General features: G+C 39.6%; 1 protein-coding gene across 1 annotated transcript in view; it reads right to left on the bottom strand.

Moving 5' to 3' along the window:
* OTOL1 (otolin 1) overlaps positions 1 to 22,788 on the bottom strand; it is a 444,489-nt gene that overhangs the window by 286,223 nt on the left and 135,478 nt on the right. The window contains exon 6 of the mRNA XM_044070939.1: positions 22,283 to 22,659. Coding sequence (XP_043926874.1) covers positions 22,283 to 22,659 — 377 coding nt within the window. The remainder of the gene's footprint in view (positions 1 to 22,282; positions 22,660 to 22,788) is intronic.

Here is a 22,788-nt window from a genome sequence, read left to right as displayed (position 1 = left end):
GACTTTGAAAACATCTGTATGTCACTCAATTTCATCAAAACAGAGCAATGGCTGGGTATACTACACAATTAGACATAGGGAAATGTTATTAAAGCATGTATTAGGGTATGAGAGCTTAGAATAGCAATGAAGGAGAAATATACCTGACTTTATTCGACCCCATGCATGTGTTACTTATAAACTCTGACCTACAGCATTAGCTTGGGACTCCATCAAAGCAATTGTAATAGAGGCATTACAGACAAAATGGCATACAAATGTATGCTGGCAACATAAAAAAGTCCCACCCTCAGGGGATTATAACCATGCACTCAATGCACTGAGAACAAACACATCACATCACAAATAAGGGGGGGGGGATAACACACACACTTTTTCTTTAATGACAATGCAGACAACTGAGTTTGTTCATTATTAAAACATACTTTAAGTTTAAATTCTTCAAAAACATTTTTAAATCTATTAGGACTTCAGCAATATCAAAATATCTTGAAGGTACAAACTAGAATCCTTTCATAAATTGAAATATTTGCATATCTGCAATGTCAATAAAGAAAAATAGTGTGTTCAAGCTCACCACGCTCCACCCTGGATTTCAGGTTTGTGAAGAATTGGTCCAAAGGGACACAAGAAAGCTACATAAATGCCATAAATATGGTTCCTATAACTTAAGTGCATATGTAAGTCATTGTTACATTTTTTTAAATAATCAAGCTTATAGGATTATGAAACCTGATGGGTTGGTAGTAATAATAGATACTATCAATTATGATAAGTGTATGCAAAGAATTCTGAATGATGAGGTCAAACATGCTATAGCATCCAGAAATGAAATTAACATTGCTTATGCCAAAATTGATTACATTTTAAAAGATTATTTTTAGAGGGTATAATTCGAAAACAACTATTGGATGTTTTGATAGTGGAGGACCCATATATTCCTATGATATTTGGCATTCCTAAGATCCATAAATCAATAGAGTAGCCTACACACATGCCTATTGTCATGGCTAAAGGGTCTAAGACACAAACTTTAGCTATATATGTGGACAAGTAATTTTTGGCAAATATTAGTCATATTTCTATGGACTCTTGGGATTTTTAAGGAGTATAGAAAAGAGTTTTTACCAAGAAGATCTGATTTTTGTAACTACGATCTTTTTTTAGTATACCTCTTACAATGGACCTTGAAAGGTTTGGTGAAGTAGTTTTAGAATTTAATATTTTATCTAGTCAATAAGTATTATTAATACAGGAATTTATGGAATTAGTCTTGGAAAATAATTTTGTGCTTTTTAATGGTGAATTTTACAAGCAGATCAATGGAGTGGTTGTGGGACCTATTGTGCTCCCATGTATACCAATTTGGTATTATATTTATGGGGAAAGAATTTTATATTCAACTGTATTTATGCCACTTATTGACATGTTTACACCCATTTTAGATAATATTTGCAATTTATGGAAATGTAGTTTGGATTACATGAAATCTCTTTTATGTCATATTGATAGTTCAACGACCTTTTTGACATTTGCATACACATATTCCTTAGAAAGTATTAATTGGATGTTTATACAAGGATAGAACTGACAATAGATTTCATTCGAATGTATATCAGAAGAACATTTTTTTTCAAATTCATATCTTCATTATTTGAGTTAGTGTCCCTTCTACTAAATGAGAAAAGTATTCTAAGAGGAAAGATAATAATAGCTGCATATATGACCTCAAATTAACACAATTTGTGGATGAAATACCATTAGGAAATTATGCAAGGAAAGGGATAAGAAATTTGGACCTGTTTTAAGTCAAGGGTCTTATGTAATTGAAGGTAGGAGTAACCTAAGAAAAACATTACAAAAGGCATTTACTTGCTTCACTTAAGTTTAGTTTATTGAAAATATCATTATTAAACTTTGGGATGTATTGATATGTTCCCCAGATATCAAGGATTGTATTCCTACAAAACCTAGTTTTGTACAGAGGAAGAATATGAATATTAAAGAAATACTGGAGAGAACTAATGAAAATACTTTGCAAAGTACCAGAAATTGTGGCACTTTTAAGTGTGGCTCCTGCAATCAATATAAATATGTAAGTAATACAGAGAAAGCTTATTTAGATTCTAGGAGCCTAGAAATATGCATCATATGCTATTTTAACTGTAATAGTAAAGAGGTGAGTTTTGTTTCACTTGTTTGAGTTTTCCCAGTTCTTTTTCAAAAATCTTTATATTTTATGTTATTACAATTCTTAATTTTTTATGTAAGAAAAACAGAGCTAATGTTAAAACAAAAACAAAACCCAAGGAGAGTTACAAACTATAATATGCCTCAAAAATTAAAAATCAAAAACTTTTTAATATAACAAAATAATAAAATAAGTCCTTGTAATACTGGACTTCTTCAGGTGGAAAGAGATTGAAAAGAGATTGTGAAGCCTATCAATTAGGGATTGCTTATCCAGACCTTCCCACCTCTCAAGTGTGGGGGAAACAACAAGCTGCTGTGAATTGGGTTGGTTGTTCTAATGGGCACATAAACATTGTACAAGACCATTTTTTTGTGAATGACTCACAAGGTAGCTATGATGAGAACATACCTCAGCATACTAACAATTCTAATAGTGGAATTTTTTATTTACCTCAGCATATAGAAAGGTTAAAACAAAAATGGCAACACAAACCAATCCAAATGAACTCAATAGGGTTAATGAATGTCCAGAATCAATCACAATTCAATATGGGGCATCCTCCTCCACAACAGAAGCAATGGAAGAACAGATATTGGACATACCCACCATGTGCTTTATTTCTCCATCTGATGTAAGCCAAACATTAATGTCTAACTCTCTTTAACCCTCTCAAGGTTGTGGGATTATTAACAACATGGAAGGCTACTTTCACATTTATAATTTCAGCCAGGAGACATTTGATAACATTGTGGTTCAACTGTTAGCAAAAGGTATAATGTTTGTGCCATCACAGAATTTAAACCTACCGCAAGTGTTGATTGATTTTAAATGTTTCATCAGAAAGATAAACTTCAAAATGCTCTTTCAGAACTCTAGTGCTGTATCAGATGCTTTATGTATCTTGAGTGTTTATAATACCCCATGGAATCCCAGTTTGCAAATGTTTTACTGTATGTGTAAATTGGACATTAGGAATTTGACAAAAAAGTAAAATTAGGGTAACAATAACATGACTGATTATGAACAAACTTTTTTACAAAATATCAAGAAAACAGGCTTAAGATGAAACCAGATAATGGTGTTGGTGATGACACAGGATGATTATATAAATAGGATGGAACTTATGCTTAAGAACAATGTTTATGAGAAAGTATCATTGAATGAAGTACACCAAGTATACAGAAGTGTTAAAAATGATATTCATGATTTATTTATTGACAGTAGTATTTCTATTGAAGAATTCAATTATTTACCCCCTTTTTATTTGGTATCCCAAAAATTCCCAAGAACTTGCATGATCCACCAATGAGACCGATTGCGGACAGTAGAGGAAGTATTACACAAGCCTGTGCAATATTTATTGACTATAAGTTAAAAAAATATTTTATCAGATGAAACACAAATTTGCAAGGATTCATGGGACTTTTTAACTAAGATTACTATGGTTGAATTTCATGAATCAGATATTTTAGTAACTACTGATGTAAAAGATTTATATACAGGCATTCCACATTCTTGGAATGGCTTGGTTTACATAATTTTTGGAAGTAAAATAATTAAACACTGGTAGTATTAATCTGTTGGTGACACTGAATGAAATTGTCTTATGTAACAATTTTATTATATTTAACAGTAAATATTATCATCAAAAAATGGGGGTGGCTATGGGGGCAAAGTGTGGGTCAATTTATGCTAACATAGTGATGGCAAAATGGGAAAGGGATGTTGTATTGAATGGCCTTATGCTCAGTATCTATGATACTATACCAGATACCTGGATTACTTGTTTTTAGTTTGGTCTGGAACATCTTCTATTCTGGACAAGTTTGTGGAGTGTAATAATCATTCCATGGATTTCTTGAGATTTACTTTACACAAGGATATGACTTGTATTAGTTATTTGGACATTTTGTTACAAAACGATAAGGGTAAAATTTATCGTAAGCCAACGTATTCTAACTCGTTTTTAAATTTTTCTAGTGCCCACCCATTTGCTCAGAAAAAGTCTATAGTAAAAGGTTAATTTGTTTGGGCAGCTAGAATGATTACTTACAACAAAGATTTTGTGGAAGAGTGTTAACTTCTTATAGAAATGTTTACTAGGAGGGGTTACCCAGAGACGGTGAATGAAGTAAAAAATGAGGTAATGGTAAAAAGAAATACAAAGATTTTTAACCCACTGCTGGGACAGAGATTCAAAAATGATACAGAAGAGAGACCTATTGTTAGGGATAAATGTTTAAAGTTATTTGATACTGCTTTTATTACAGATTTTAATTTACAAAGTAAATTCATTCAATGGATAGTAGATAAAAATTGATCTTTGTTACAAGAAAGCAGAGACCTACAGATAGTGTGTCCAGGTAAACCAAAAATAGTTTTTCAAAAAGGAAAAAAAAATCTAAAAAAATATTTGGAAACCCCTGGTGTAAGAGTAACACAAGGGGAAAGTAAAAATAGTAAAGGGACATACTAGTGTGGATGATGTAAAATGTGCAAATGGATAAGTAACAGCAATTAATTTATTGATGGGGAAAGTGTTATACTACAAAAGGGACATTTAACTGTAACAGTACCTGTTTAGTATATATTGCTTTATGCCAGGCCTGTAATTGTAATTGTTTTCATGTAGGAAAAACTGAAAGGATGTTAAAAGTTTATGAACATCTATACGACATCTGTTCAAAAAAAACTATCTAATGCCTTGGCAAAACATATAGATACTTTTAGGGACCATCATTTTAAATGTATGGTGCTAGAACAGATAACAAAATCCAAGAGGGGGACCATGGCAACTTTTGCTGGAATTTAGAGAATTGTATTGGCAGCTACTGCTTAATGCTGACCATTGGCCATGTCTTAATGAGCAGACCTCATTGCCTTGTGAGTTAAAACTAAAACCTTTATGTAGGTAGAAGAGTTCAATTAAAATAGTATTTTGGGAATGTATATTTATTAACAAGGTTTTTATTGGATTATTTATTATTGTTTTATGCTTATTATACATATATAAAAAATAATGTATTGTGTGCTGGTTAGGGTGCACTTTAAAAAGTTTTAAAGCCCTTAATTAATGGCAAAGTCTCATTGGTTAAGTGCACTTTAGAACAGTGTTGTTAGCAAACTTAATCCATCTGAAGAAGTCCAGTATTACAAGGACAAAAGTACTTATTTTATTATTTTGTTATGTTAAAAAGTTTTTGCTTTTGACTTTTTGAGGCATGTTGCAGTTTGTCTCTCTCCTTGAGTTTTATTTTTTATTCCAGGTTTGTGTCTTTTAACCATTTTCTAATGTTAAAATAGCAAATTTATGAGCATATTTATGATGTGGAACATAACATTGATTCTAATGTGTTATATAGGCATACAATAAATTATATATTGAGTATTTTTAGATTTTTTGTACTCAATCAGGCACCTATTAGCCAGAGGTATGGACTGTGGGAGACTGGAACTGAATATAAAGAGTTATTCTGGCAACTTAAATTGAATGCTGGAATACATCCTGGTCTGAATGATTTTATTTAAGTTTTTAGTGTGTTCATGATAACACCAACAAGTTATAGTACTTTCCTTCTGTGGTGTGAGCTAATTATTGATAATATATATAACATATTACATTTTATTATATTTCATATATTGATTTTTAAGATGTGGATAATATTGTATAACTATAGCTTTTATAATATGCTTATTTCTATATAACACAAGTTATTGTAAAGATTAGCCCCGGGATTCATGAAGCTCGGCACAAGGACGGTGTTAGCCTTGCGCCGACCATGCAGCATAGAGATGGTGCAGCAGCACCACATGCATATTAATGAAGGCACGCTGCCGTAATGACCACGTGCACAGTAAAGGTGTATGAGTGCAGGGGGCATGTCCAAGTGCTGCATGGAGGCATGAACATGTCGGCTACATACCCGCAACCTAAAATGCTGACTAGTACAGCCTGCCTCTAATAGTAATCACTCCTGTCAGTGTCCGTGGATACTGAAATGCATGCAAAGCATGCAAGACATCATTGCGAATGCTACAATAAGAAGTAAACAGAAAGGCACATAGCTGAATATTGAGTCCCTGTACCTCAAACAAAGATATTTAAAACCCCGTGTCCGTATTCCATTGCAGTATCGCTCGTTATACCAAGTGGAAGTGAAACGCATCGTGTTAGCACACTGCCAAATTGCCAAGCCTAGCCCAATGGTTTGGGTTACCACCTGTCCTACATTGTGAGGGACAGTCCCCCTCTAGGCAGGTGTGTCCATATCAAAAACATAATAAATGTGAAATGTCCTGCGATAGTAGGACATAATTATGTCCCATATGTTATGTAATAGTCCCATACAGTACGTATGTCTGTATATAAAATGCCTATATGTTACAAGAAACAGAATAAGCAAGTAAACGAAACAGAATAAGCAACTACACCACTAAAACAATAAAAGCTTATATGTAGGCATGAAACTAAAGTACTATCCTTTGTAATGACCATGTGTATGTGTTGGCCTGTAAACTCAGATGTGTACCATGAAAATGTCCCATCCAGGTCATATGAAAAGGTGGCAACCCTACCAATGGTCAGAGCATTCACCCAATATCTGCCCATTCGCGGTCCAAGTTATTCTTGTCAGGACGGCCCATAGATGAACGGGTATTACCCGGGTCTACCTACCATGTCATGAAAGATAAGTATTTGCAAGTACCTATGTGTGTGAAGTACATCATGTGGATGATCTGAAATGTTAGTGTAGACCTCACAACCATATTGGTCCCAGAGATATGTAGTGTACACAATGTGTTCTGTTGACTGTGCCATGGGCCATCAACTAGAGAAGGGATGAATGTTGTTTGTGGAATATGCTGGTGGGGGGTGACAGGTTATGTAATAATTCACCAAGGGGAGACTGGGTTGGATGCACAATAGGTGAACTGAAGGTCTACGAGGGAGCGGTGGGTGAATCAGGAAGATAACCAAAGAACAAATATACACATCCGCAATACAATCCCACAAACATGTGAACATTAAAATGTGCAATACACATGTACAGAAACGTTACTGGCACATACCCACATAATGGTCTGGCCTGAACTGAGCCATCCAACCCCAACACATCTGGATACATAATTGAATACCCATCATCCACTTCACAGCACACCCCCCCCCTCCTGAATGTCCACTAAAACCAGCCATACTCGGGTTGCTAGATAGGTGGGTCCATATCTGCACATAGTGACCCCTACCCATATCTAGTAGGCAGTCTCACCCTCGGCAGTCTCATGACTGCAAACTATGTATCCCTTGCATGTATAACCCTACCTTATAGCCATAAAGCAAAGATGGTCATCGGTCCCCACAATTTTTGAATATCCCTCATGGGATATGTATCTGTTCTAAACATTAAACTTGGTGTCACGACACAATGTCCAGTCCTGTATACATCTGGACACAAGTTGTATGAGCATTAGTTGTCCACAAGACTGCTTAGCCTCCAGCCGGTCCTGCAGAACCTATGACCCGAGATTAAAAACCTAACCGTGATGCACGTCTTCCCACGTGCATTATCGGGAATATATACCTTACACATTCGCATAGTGGCAGTCAGCTATAGGGTGCTTAAGGCGCTGTAAAGCAAACGTAAGTAAGGTTACCACCTGCCCCACCTTGTTAGGGACAGTCCCTTTTTGGGCAGTTGTGTCGAGACCAAATATAATACAATGGCAAATGTCCTGTGATTGTAGGAAATATGTCCCATATTTCATGTAACAGTTGCATAAAACAGTTATTTATGTAAAATACTCAAAGTTACAAGAAACAAATTAAGCAAACAAACTGCTACAAGAATAAGCTTTCATTTAGGCAAATAAGTAAAGTTCTAACCTTTGTACTGACCGTGGGAATGTGTTGGCCTGTAAAATCTGATGTGTGTCCCAAAATGCCCCGCTTTGGCCATATGAAAAGGTGGCAACCCGAGATGTAAGCGGGTATGCAAGCATTATGCGCGATGGTAGGTGGCGGTGATTTAATGGTATGGGAAATGTAAATGAGCATGTAGGTGTATATGCATGTGTATGTACAGACCAATATACAAACACACACACACATATATATATATATATATATATATATATATATATATAAATATATTTAGATATGAAGAATGAACATGATCACAATATAGGAAATCCCCGTAATACTTAGTGCTGTTATATATCAGGATGGCCATAGGTAGAATGCTAAAAGTGGATCGAACGATCGCCTCTTGCTAAGTCTGACTTTCAACTAGGTACAGGGCAGTCGCGGTCCCCAGTCAGACAAGCCTAAACCTGGAAGACCATATGAACACCCTGACAATGGAACACACCTATGTGCCAGGTCTATAGGCTTTGGAGGTCTGAATATCCTTAGAGTGAGTCAACATGCGACACGAGTCCAGAGCAGTAGGGAATAGAGAATGGCGCATGTGTAGTAGTGCATATTTCTCAACAGGTAAATGGATGCCTGCTGTGTAAGTGAAGTGATGAGGCATGTATTCTGGTAACTATGCACCATGGGTATAACATATAAATGAGGCAGAACACCAATAGTGTAGTGGCTAGAGAATCCGCCTAAGGAAAACGCATTCGCGGTTCAAGGTCGACAATAGCACATATCATTTTCTGTGTGGAATAAATGTTGCTCTGCTGTAAAGCCGACATTTAAACATGTAAAGGTGAATGTGTGTATTGCATGGGACTATTAATCATATCCTTTCAATCAAAGTGGTATTGTCATAATGTATAAGGCACAAATAAGCACAAATAAGCGACAGTAGACATACATAACGCACAGTAAGCATAGGCGAGAGCTCCTGCACGGGAGTAAGCAGCTCTCAGCATAGGAAATGTATGTTTGTATGTACAGATGTAATATGTATAATATATATATATATATATATATATATATATATATATATATATATATATATACACACGCACACACACACACATATGTGTGTATAGATATATATCTACATTCATGAGAAATATATATATATATATATATATATATATATATATATATATATATATATGTATATATAAAATGGACGTTGTAACAGTAAAGCATGCACAAGGGATGTGAAGAGAATCAAGAGCAATGCTGGTATTATAAAGTGCTTTCAGCATATGTCATAAAAAGCTGCCCAAGAGTGAGCAGAGCACCGCTACTCACACATTAAGCAGGGTTTTACCAGTGGTAGTAACGTCATTGAAATGCTAGGTCTACTTTACACACAGATGGAATGTAGTCCCATGTTGGGACCTCCAAAAATTGGAAAGTGCAAATGGCCGTATTCCATAACCCCAGGAAAGGCACATATGTGCAAATATACATGGCGGGAGACCCTGTGAATACATGAGGTGGGACAGAATGTGTGTAGGGCCCCAAAAGCTCTGAGGAGGGAAATGTGTAAAGGTGTGTCATGGCTGCAATAACAAGAGGATAATGGATGTTAAGTGTGTAAATTTAACATGGATTGGGTGGAGGAACTATGGGTATGGAATTATGGATCCAGGCATGCCAGGGTTGGATTGGCCGGTTCTAATGGACCGCCCCGTGGAGGTCAGCTTGGTCGTAATAGGTATATATGCATACTCACATGCAGACAACAATATTTGTTGAAGTACAAATTCTGTAACACATGCATTCCATTTGTTGACATAAATAATAGGAATTTGCCCATACAAACATCGACAGTACATGGAATAATAGGCTGGGCAGAAGAGGGACAGATCGAATCACACTATCACATTCCAGTTACCATCAGTAATCCGTACATGAACATATAGCGACATCTGTCCACTGTAAAATGTGCTACATACCGATTACAAGATAACTGGAGTGTGTCGGTGTTATAATGAATAAGGCACTAGTATGCTGGTGATGCTTATAAACACAATTACACATGCGTAAGTGCGTATGAGTGAGGAATGTATTGACACACTGATGTACATATATATAATCATATATATATATATATATATATATATATATATATATATATATATAGGTTCACTTTATAACATTGAAATACTGAAATGTCGAATTTCAGTATCTCGAAGCTATAAAGTCGAATGTTAGAAATAGCGAACGTTCATAATCGCAAATTTCACATATCTCAAATATATGTCGAATTTGTGGTTATGAAGTTGCGCTACATAATGTCCGGGTTTGTGTTTTGGTGGTGCGCGGTGCCGTGTGTGGATGTAGGTGTTATGTCAGGTAAGTGAGTGTTTTGTAAGGGTTTTGAGTGGGAGTTAGAGTGTGTGTGAGGGATTGGGGAATGTGCGTGTGTGAGTGAGCTTTTGTGTTGTGTTTGTGTGATCTCGGAGTTAGTATATATAAGTGGGGTGGTGTGAGTTGTGTATGTGTGTTTTTTTTTGTTTATGTTGTGATGTGGGTGTTGTGTTGTATGTTTAGTGTAGTGTGTGCGGTGTTTTCGGTTATGTGGTTTCGCGGTTTTTGTTTGTCAGTGTTTTGTGGATTCGGTTTTATAGTCTCGAGATACTGAAATTCGATATTTCAGCATTTCGAGGTTGTAAAGTGAATCCACGTATAGATATATACATATATATATATATATATATATATATATATATATATATATATATATACATACACATATATATATATATATATATATATATATATATATATATATATATATATATATATACACACACACACACACATATATATATATATATATATATATATATATATATATATATATGACAGCAAGATATGACTATACATGTATGAATACATATGCAGATGTGCGTGTATATATTAAAGTAAATATATATATTTATATATGTTACAGTAAATATACACATGTATATACCTAGGTTATGTTACAGCAGTTACGGGTGACAGGTTTAGACCGGGCATATGTTGGTGGGAGGTCCACTCAACAAACGTCTACTTACCACTCCCCCCCCCCCCCCAGCTAGGCCAGTGAGACATACAGATGCAATAAAGGTAAATACAACACTACTTCCAAGACCACTGGCAGGAAACTACCAGTGGGAGAGATCTACAAGGTCTACACTTTAAACATGGACAGCAACATCCCTTGCGGGACACCAAAAATTTGGTACATTCAGCCAGTGGGGGAACACAATTACAACCAGGCTGTAGCTGTACATGGAAGAGTAGGTTGTGCAAGCCTGATAACACATGGGCTGACACAACGTACGACATGTGTCCTGACACGTGGAGAGTGGGCAGTGTGTAGGGGTGTGTTCATATCCCACCTGCGCCCACAGTAAGAATGAGTGCTGTAGAGTAGTGGTAGGTGGGGGAACTATGGGTATGCGATTATGGGGCTAGTTGTGCAGGTGTTGGCTGACAGACATGTATTAGGTCCACCCTGTGGGTGTAAGTAATATTCCAATGTGGGTATAGCAGATGCCCATAACTGCCAAACTGTAAGAGCACATCTACTGGACAGTCCGTAAACCATTGGGGGAATACATAGGGACCATATAATTGAACTGTCCCCGATTAACAGGGACGTCCGTGATTACGAATCAGAATCTTAACACAGTCCCAACTAAACCATCCTAGAACTAGTGATATTAGGAGGAAAGGTGGTGGAATACACGTAATGAATAATGACAACATGTAAGAGTCATAAACTCCATGCACCTCAGGCAATGTGTATGAATACATATGTGCTCTGTGTCTGTCAATGTGTCAGGTTAATAGCACCAACCTTCTAAATGTGTCCCTGAGGTCGTTAAGCAGTGTCTCTAATTCAGTGTTTATTCTTCCCCATTCGTATGAGAGGTCTGATAGTGAGAGAAAGCACATGTTCCACCGACTACCTTAGAAAGGTGATAGAATAATAGGTTTGGGGTTACCACCTGTCCACCTTTGCGATGGACACTCCCCTGTGGGCAGTTGTGTCCTGCATAATAACTGTAATTAAGGCAAATGTCCTGTGATTTAAAGCAAAGACTACCTGTATTGTCTGTAGTAGTAGCATAAAACAATCATGTTCCTCTGAAACACCTAAATGTTATAGGTAACAATATAAGCAACTATAATGCTACAAGAGTAACCTTTTATTTAAGCACAACAGTGAAGTACACCCCTTTCTACTGGCTGTGGGTGTGTTGCCCTACAAAGTCTGACGTCTCTACATACAGGTCCTATAGGGTTGCCACCTTTCCAAATGGCCAGAGTGGGACATGCTCTGCAGAAATGTCAGACATTCCAAGACTAAATATACCTACAGCCATGCATAGTACAGGATTACACTTATTTGCACAAATAAAAGCTGAATCTAGTTGCATTTGAATTGCTTATGCTACTTCACATAACATATAGAAGTGTCACATATAAAATAACTGTTGTATGCAATTATTAATGAAACGTAGAATATAATAATGTCCTGTAATCTGGACATGTGCTATGTCTTGATTATTTTTGCACTGTCCCTCGCAAAGTGGGACAGGTGGTAACACTAAAGTCCTACCTTGGCCAATTGAGAAGGTGGCAAACCTATAATAGGTATGTGGTAGCATGACCCGTCTGATGCATGTGGCTACCACAACCCAACTACTCATTTGTAATGCAGGGTCTCGGTTCCCATGTATCAGCCAGATGGGAGCAGGGTGTATGCGGAACACACAAATATGATTAATTCACTGGACAGGCCACTGATTCTGTACAGTCGAGCACCATGCCGTCACCTAATGGGCAGCCATTCCCGATACTGTAGTTATGTAGTCCGATGTGATAGGCATTACAAGGTGGGAGCAGATTGTAAGAGGAACACACAATTATGAATGATTCACCGGACAGGCTGCTGATTCCGTACAGTCGAATGCCATGCAGTTGCTTAATGGGCAGCCATTCCCGATACTGTAGTCAGGAGTAGCCTTAGGTCAACTGGTGCCCTAGGCTGAGGACACAATGGCACACCCCACCACACCACCCAGTGCCCCCATCCTGGTCTACCTACACCAAATAAATACTGGTAAAGTGCCCCCACTAAAGCGGCACCCTAGGTGGCCGCTTAGTTGGCCTATGCCTAAGGCCGGCTATGACTGTAGTCATGTAGTCCGATGTGATAGGCATCACAAGGTATGCCTAAGAGGAACACACGAATGTGAATGATTCTCCAGACAGGCTGCTAATTCTGTACAGCCATGCCATCGCCTAATAGGCAGCCATTTCCGATACTGTATTCATGTATTCCAATGTAATAGGCATCACAAGGTGGGAGCACATTGTATGAGGTACACACAAATGTGGTTGTGTCACTGGACAGGCTGCTGATTCCGTACAGTCGACCGTGATGCCGTCGCCTAATGGGTGGCCAATCCCGATACTGGAGTCATGTAGTATGATGTAATAGGCATCACAAGGTAATATTGTGGTCCTCACTCACACCCAGGGGTATGAGTGACAGATGCAAGCACCAATGCCGGTGCATTAGCAAGTGCGGGATTGAGCAGGTGTAAGTGTGTTTGGCTACCAGTATGCAAGTATTGCATTGGTTAAGCAATGTAGAGGCTAATCGAGCATAAGAGAATGTAACCAGAGGATATCATACAGCGCAGTCATTCAACATATAGGAATGTATCCCATCATGTAGATGTACATGTGAGTGTTTATGTCCAGCATATTGGTACATACATATATAGAGATGTATCAGGGACATACCATCTGGCAACAAAGCATTACGAACCAATGAAACAGGAAACACCAGTGATGCCTGTATTATGTAGTGGTGGTGCTCTATGTGATAACAAGACTCCCTCAGACAGACATGTGTCAGTCATACACGCAAATAGTTGTACATTGGCTGTATACATCACTCTGTACATGCAATGTACATTAACACAACAGTACCTGTCAAATTATTACATGTGAACAGTACTCCTGCAATGTGCTGTGTGCAACATCATCATCATGATAAAGGTAAATGGGGTAACCAATAGATGGACTGGTAGTGTTTTGTGTACAATGGGGTTGTCCTCCTCATGTGTACCTGAGCCATGTAGGAGTGATGTGCATACCAGGACTGTGCACCTGAGGGACAGTGGTGAGGATAACAGTAGTATGTTATGATGCATATTTCAAGGGTTTCATGTGTCCAGTGGGCACATGTGTGTAATGGACATCTATGTATAGGGCAAATGGCCTTATGTGTCCATAGGTGAGGGTCAGATGTTGGGGAAGGAGTGTAGGTATGGCCGTGGAGGATAGGTAGGAGCACAGAAATGACAGCATACAGGGTTGGTAAATGACACGTGGGGGGGATACACCCTTGATGGGGATGGGTCTTCGGCATTCAAAAGCCCATGGGAACAGTGGGACGGAGGTCTCCAGCCATGGGCAACTGCCACTGCACCTACACAGCTGCAAAGGAGGCAGTGCTGGGGGTTGTCCAGGAGGGGCCGCATCACCCTGTAAATGTGACACTCCACCCTTGAACTGGTGTATCTGGCTTCATAACCCCTTAGGGAGCCACCTACACAACATGTCCGGGACCGCACAACAGCAGATATGTACCTGTCTGGTCCTGCTCACAAGGGGGACATGCTCCATCCTCAGTGGTGGTACCACCAGAAGGTGGTGCAGAGCCAGCAGAGGTTGATGTTAATGGCTAGGCCCCAGATCTGCTAGTGCCCTGTGCCATGGTCAGCTGAAGTGGGACAGGAGGATCTGCCGGGACTTACCAACCCATTCAGCCTATGGTGTTGCGTTCTAAACCCACATATGGCTTAGTGATAGACAACAGCATACAGGATTATCTACAACAGTATGCATAGATATCAAAAGCAACCCAACACAACAGATGGTATACATTTGCAGAGGGAGCACAACACATGCATATATACCGCATGGCAACTGTACAATGTATAGTAGACGTGTGACCCCAGCTATGAACAGTTGCCCATCACTGGCTTGTCACTGGGAATCCCACACAGTGTCAGTCATACCACTGTCTCATGTGACACATGTCCAGTCAGGGATGCGATGGCAGTAACACATCCCTATCATCATGTACTGTCTACAATCCCCACACCATGCTTCTGCTGTGCACAGAAGTGTGTTCAGTGTGTAACACAGGAAACAAATGGTGGCACACACTGACCTGTTCACAGATGGCCCTACAGATGGGGTTTCCTCATGAACAGAGTACTGTCATGTCTGCATTTTAACATGCATAATAGCCATTACCACACACATGTTAGACAGGCAGTAGTCTCAATGCAGCATAGCTACACTTATATGCTGTAGTCGTGTGGCACATCACCCTCCTGTGATTAGGCTATTTCACACTGTGGAAAATGATTGAGGTACATCCAGATATCATCTGTGATGCCATGTCAGAACACCACATCCAGGTACCACTTGCAGTGACTGTCATGGCCAGATAATAACATGTTTCCCTAGATAGTGTACTGTGTTTATCATGCGGATGGCTATGGGAACACCATCACAGCTGTACCACATGCAATCAGCTAGAGGAGGACTGCAATAGGTGCAGAGGCCATTACCTGACCATTTCCATCTGTTACAATACACATGCTGCTGCTGTGCAGGTGTACACCTTCACATCCACCAGAGAGTGTGTGTGCGGGACAGGCAATGTATACCAGAGAAGGGCTGGGAGACTTAACCATAAGCATCATCTGCAACACACTGAATAGTACATGGGAAAACCCCTGAATACTGATTATTATTACATGTGCATGACGTTACTACATGTGCCACAGAGGCGACATGTTTCAGTGCTATAAGAACATGTGTGTAGGTGAGTGAGTGCCATCTGCAACAGATATAGTAGAGATACATTAGGTGTGGCACACATGTCAGTCCACGTGAATGGATACCATTGTCACCACAACCACGCTCTAATGGACACACATTGACACCTTTGCCATGGCAAAAGATACACAATCTAACTACTTAGTTTGCCACAACGCAGTAATGCACAGGACCACATGCACCACAGGGGATATCTGGAGGTTCTATGGGCTAGGGCATGTGAAAGTGCTTGACAACTGTTGGTATGCCAACAAGGTTTATACTGGGAGTGATTGCGGTTGGGAACATCACAACCCACACGCAGACACAGGGTGCCAGTACCGTCATGCAGGTATGCATTGTTCCATTGGTGTGTAGTGTTTGGCTGTGCAAGATGGCTGTGCAAGGCTGGGTGAGGGGTAATCCTTGCCATTGCATCGCCCGACAATGGTGTGCAGTGCAGGGGTGTAGTGTATGCAGTGTCCTACACAGATGTGTACTGCATTATCTGACCTGACATCCTGGTTTCCAATGTGTAGGGCCATAGCTTTGCAATGCATGTCATATCTATGTTTTATAGCCCTTCACATGGGCATTGTCTGGGATGTGCATGTCCCACAATACTGTACAGTAGCATGTACAGGTGTACCTGGTTTGGCAAAATCATGTAGTGTACACAGCCTGTTATACTCCGGTATGCCAATACTGGCCTGGTGTGGCGAAACCTGCTTATAGTGAGCAGGTCAGCCCTGCACCTGCATGGATAGAATGGACAGGTATTCTGTAGTGTCAGTGGCATGGGTCCATACAGGGCGCATGTGTACAACATTGTCTGGCTTTAGTGGATCACATATGATTGCACCACATATGTTGCAGCCATTCAGTGTGGAATATAGTGAAGGCACACTGTCTGCATATATGTGCCTATTGTACCACTGTACAGGATGCCATGTCCTCTACAGGCCACTGTGGTCACACCATGCCTGCTATCTGTCCTCAATGTGCATGTTACTAGCAACATAGAGGGATATCCTAGACAAGGTTGTATGTGCATGGCACATGGGTGCGGGACATATACCAGGTACTAGTAGGGCTGCATACTTAGTTCACCAGCCCTTTTGCCAGATGTAGGGTTATGGCTTGCCAACACAGTGCCATGGCTGACTGACAGCTGTGCTTCTCGTGAGGTGGCCAATGTGTCATAAGACGGATACTATATAGGAAAACTACAAAACCCGCTCCCAAACATGTCCAATGGTAAGACAATCATGGCCACCACTACACAGGCTCTGACAGACAAACACACACTTGCCATGTCCTGTATACAAACCCCTACCGTATCACACTGCAGCAACATGCATTTAGGGCACACGCTACGGCGAATACTACAAAGTACTTGTCTCATGCAGGCAAACACACACACACAAACACTCTCACACACACACACACACACACACACACACACACACACACACACACACACACACACACACACACACACAGACACACACACACACACACACACACACACACACACACACACACACACACACACACTTGGCATGTCTGGGATTAGAACACCGACCTAACTACTTTACTACACAACAGCATTACACAGTTACAGAATGCGCTACTGAGATTACTGGGACACAGCACTCCTAGAGATGTATTTGTAGATGGGTGACATCATCGGCCATGATAACGTTGGGTATAAGAAATGTATGGCGCGTGAGCAGTATAAAAGCATTAACTCAGTCCTCAGGCAAACGGGGATACACACACACATGGCAAGTGTGGGACTAGAACACCGACCTAACTACTTTATTACACTACAGCATTATGCAGTTACAGAATGTGCTACCGAAATTACTAGGACACAGCACTTCCAGAGGTGTATTTGTAGATGGGTGACATCATCGGCCTTGCTAACAGTGGGTATAAGATATGTATGGAGTGTGAGCGGTATAAAAGCATTACTCAGTCCTCAGGCAAACGGACACACACATGCGCACACACACACACACACACACACACACACACACACACACACACACACACACACACACACACACACGCCAGTGGCAGGTACAGAACACCAGCCTATTTACAGATTACTATTACAATACTACACACTTACTAATTGCACCACACAGACTACATATGTCAAGGCTGTCATTATGACTGTATGAGAATGCGGACATCAACAGGGATGCTGGCAGTTAAGATGTACATACCTGTGAACCTATGTGTTTAAAGTAGGAATCCATCCTGACCTGGAGTATGCCCATCTGTGGAATAGACGACTACTACCACTATACAGGGTTACAATGGCCATGCCCATACACAGAGGCACATAACCGACACAAGGTGTCATGGGGCATGCTCACACACTTAGTAGCACAGGGCTGTTCGGAATGCACTATGTGTCCATCTACACAAGGGTATACTGGGCAATCTCACACACTTAATAGCACAGGGCAGGTTGGAATGCACTACTATGTGTCCACCTACACAAGGATATACTGGGCATGCTCATACTCCTAGTAGCACAAGGCTGACTGGGATGCACTTTGATGCTAAACACGGAGGGCCACAGTGGCCATGCTATTACAGGTAGATGTAAAGAACACATTGTAATGTGTTTTGATGTTAGTAGTTGTCATTGTTAACGGGAATGCTGCTCTACTTATATTTGACAGTGGTCTTTTACACAACATCAGCTGTCATTCTGGGATGACATGGCTGACAGCAGGCAGGCCTTTGTCACATATCACATGCATCCATGAAACAAGGGAGTGTGGATATTACCCAAATCGCATCCGCCAACACAGTCCCATTCCAAGGCAAATGTCCTAAACACAGGTTAACTCCCATATACCTACAAGACAACTGCATTGGTTTCTTATGCTAACCAGTGCTAGATGTGTAGCATCCATATTCACAGCTGGTCACTGTAGATCCAACAATGGGGAGTGCTGACATCTGTGCCATGAGGAACACCTGGCTGATGTCTCTGTAGTGCACAATAGCACTACCACCATATACCTCAGAACCTAGCACTACCACCATATACCTCAGAACCAGATATGTGGGCCATAACACAAGTACGGACTGCTCCAGGTGGTGTACCCACATACATAAAGACCACTCACATGTGCTGACTGGTCCCCCCACGAAAGGCATCACAGATGAGCCATATGCAGGACACAGTGTCACATGCTGCCTTCTAGGATGTAAACTGCAGACACCACCATGCCCTCGGACCACTAACACACAACCATACATGTTGTATGACATAGAAGAGTACACCACCATGTGACCCTTGGCCTGTGTACTGTACTCAACTCTACATCAACTGTAGAGAGTACACATGTACTGACACAGTTGCATCATGTGTTATGCAATGCAATGATACCACTGTCTGTGACCAGGTCAGCTGTACACATACCAGGGGCCCTCAGTACTTTCCCCCATTAGCAGATGTCTGCTGCTGGACACCACTACACACCCTCATGTATGGATATGACATACATGTACCTGCCCTGGATATGTACATGCCACACACACAACATACCTATAAATAGCATAGATGTTGTAGTCCTTTGTGCAAACAGGTGGCTACAGCCAGTACACACATGCATATGGAATTTAGGTCCATGGCTGCTGAATGCTAACAGTACATAAGGTGTGATATCAATGTTGACAGAGGCAACACCCCACTGTACTGGTCACCCATCATATCATACAACAGTCCATGTGTCATGTATGTCATTACACATATCCACCAATTGCAATGCCTACAAACATGACCAAATGTCAGGATTGTAGGACCTACACACCTGTACATGTAGTGTTGTGCATTCAGATAACATGCGTGTGCAGTTGCTGATGTATGCAGGTGACGTGTATCCTAGTACATCATGCAGCTGCAATGCAGCCTCAACATTGCCAACTGTATATGGTGATATGCTGAATGTACAGAAAGATGTACCACAGGTATGGACAGATGTGTTGAAATAACTAAGTGGTGGGGCATCTTTGCAGATGGAAGTTTGCTGTGGACAGCTCACAGGTGAGTCACAAGCAGTCCTACAATACCCCGTGTAACCGGTAAGCAATGGTTTTGTTAATTGAAGGACATAACACACAACTTAGACAGGGTTCAGGGTGACAGCGAAGATAAATCACTTGACATCTGTTAACAGATATGACATCCCTAGTGCATATATCAGCACTGTTGGCACAGGAAGCGTCAGTACAGTTTGTAACGCATGCAATACTGCTGTACGTCTGGCATACATAACATGAGCTAGGCAGGTCTAAGATTCAAAGTACTTGCATGTGTACACATCTGTACAGACTGCAATGTAGAAAGCAGGGCATAGGCAGGGGCGTGTATCTCACTCATGTGAGGTATCTGTATGTGCATGACATAGGTGTATTAATTATGAAAAATAAACCAGGTAGAAACCACCACGATGTAAAAGTCTATTTATTAAAAAACTGGAATAACAAGTGCTTTCACGTGTATCCAAAAACACGCTTCATCAGGTTTAACTAGAACTTTCAACTGAAGCATTTTTATACAGATCCCTAAAAGTATCAGATTGCATAACTGGCAATCAGAAACAATATGATTAGACAATTAGAATAATGATTGAGGGATTGGATTAACCCTTCTAGCACAAGATAAAAATTCAATGCTTAAAACAAGTATTATCACAATCTATATAATGTTGGCATAAAGAAAGAGAAAAATACAAGCATATTAATATATTAATAAATGATCACCTCATGTTTGTACTATGTAACGTAAAAGTACTTGACAATAAATGTATAAAAATAATAAAATAAAGAATAGTATAGGACCTAATGAATAAAACATGAATCAGTAGAACAATATTGTCCATACTGATCAATGTTCACGTGCCGTTAGGACAGGCTTGATGTTGACAGACTGAGTCAAGCCAGACTCAGATGGGCTTTCAACCTTAAGATCCATCTCAATTCAATCGTTTCTAGATAGTTCATTGCATCACCTCCTCTATTATTTATACCTATAATTTGTAAAACCCTAAAAGTGAAGCTATGGTCAGAACACATGGCTACATGTTTAGCCAAAGCATTGCATGTATTCATCTTCCTGATGTCATATGTATGATTATATATTCTGTCTCTCAACCTACGAGACGTCATACCTACATAAAATGCTGTACATGCTGTGCAGGTAGCCAAATATATGAGATTAGTGCTATCACAAGTAGCATAAAAACGTGGTTTAAAGATATGACTAAAATGAGGGAGATAAAAGCAACCTTCACCATTTATATATTTACACATATTGCATTTATTGCATGGAAAAGTACCGTGCCTTAATGTTTGCCTATCTATGCTACTAACAGGAGAATTAGTTTTGTCAACACATAATAATCTCTTCAAATTTTTGCTATTCCTATACCTGAAACAAGGCATTGTTCCTAGTAATTGGGAACACTTATTATCTGTAAGTAATATGCCCCAATTCTTTCTTATAATATCAGTGATAAATTTAATATCACTTGTATATCTCGTAGTAAAGTATACCCTATTATGTCTATGATGGGTATCATAATTAGACCTAGTACCAGATGGTTCTAAAAAATCAAGATGTTCCACATCGCTGGCCATAATGGCCGATACTAGACAGCCCAAACCATGTAGTGTAGATGTCGTATAGCCTCTATCATGAAACAATCCTTCAATATAATTTAGCTGTAACTTTCTGTCATGGGGACTCATACATAGTCTAGAAATTCTTTTAAACTGGCTCTTAACAATGTTTGGAAACACCGAACATAGGTGCATGCTATTAAAATGTAATATAGCATTCCTCCAACAAGGTTTCCTATAGAGATTAGTAGAAAGGGAACCTCCTAGATCTTTAGAAATTGTTATGTCAAGAAAATGTAACTGATATTGAGACACTTCTATAGTGAACCTTACAAAATCAGTAGTAGATTCTAAATAACTGACCATATCATATAACAGATCTTGGCTACCTTCCCATACAATCAGAACATCATCAACAAAACGTCTGTAAAGTAAAACATGTTGGAAAAAGATGCTGTTAAACAAATGTGTATGCTCCCAGTAATGCATGACCAGGTTCGCATACGAATTAGCACATGGGGTGCCCATAGCTACACCCCATGTTTGTGCATAAATATCATTATGGTACATGAACACATTATTATTCAAAACTAAATCAAGAAGAGTGCAAGTAACCAGCTGTGTATTACTGTCAAGAGCACCTAAAACAAGTAGGCTCTCTCTTATAGCCTCTATCCCATAGTCATCGGGGATAATAGTGAATAAACTCTTAACATCAAGAGAAATTAGAATGACAGATGAAGACAGATTTTGATTGTCCACTAAACTATCTAAGTCATTCAATAACTGATATGTGTCTTTCAAAATTGTAGGAACACGCCTAGCTAAAGGTCCTAGAACTGATTCTAAATAATGTGAAATGTGTTCGGTGACCCATCCAGCCCCTGACACTATTGGTCGTTGAGGTGGAGGGATAGTACTCTTGTGTATTTTAGGAAGGTCCTTAATTAGTGGTATCTTGGGAAACTTGATCAAGAGGTAATCATAGAGCTCTCTATCGATCTGTCTACACATTAAAAGATCATATAATGAATCATGAACATTTCTTATAATGCTGTCAACCATATGCTGTGATATTATTCTATATATATCATCATCCTTCAACATGTCCAGCATCAATCCATTATACATAAGG

The sequence above is a fragment of the Protopterus annectens genome, chromosome 4.part1 (assembly GCF_019279795.1).
Source record: "Protopterus annectens isolate FY-2018-M chromosome 4.part1, PAN1.0, whole genome shotgun sequence".
NCBI classification, from domain to species: domain Eukaryota; kingdom Metazoa; phylum Chordata; order Ceratodontiformes; family Protopteridae; genus Protopterus; species Protopterus annectens.
The sequence above is the reverse complement of the archived record's forward strand: the minus strand, read 5'-3'. Positions and strand labels throughout refer to the sequence as shown.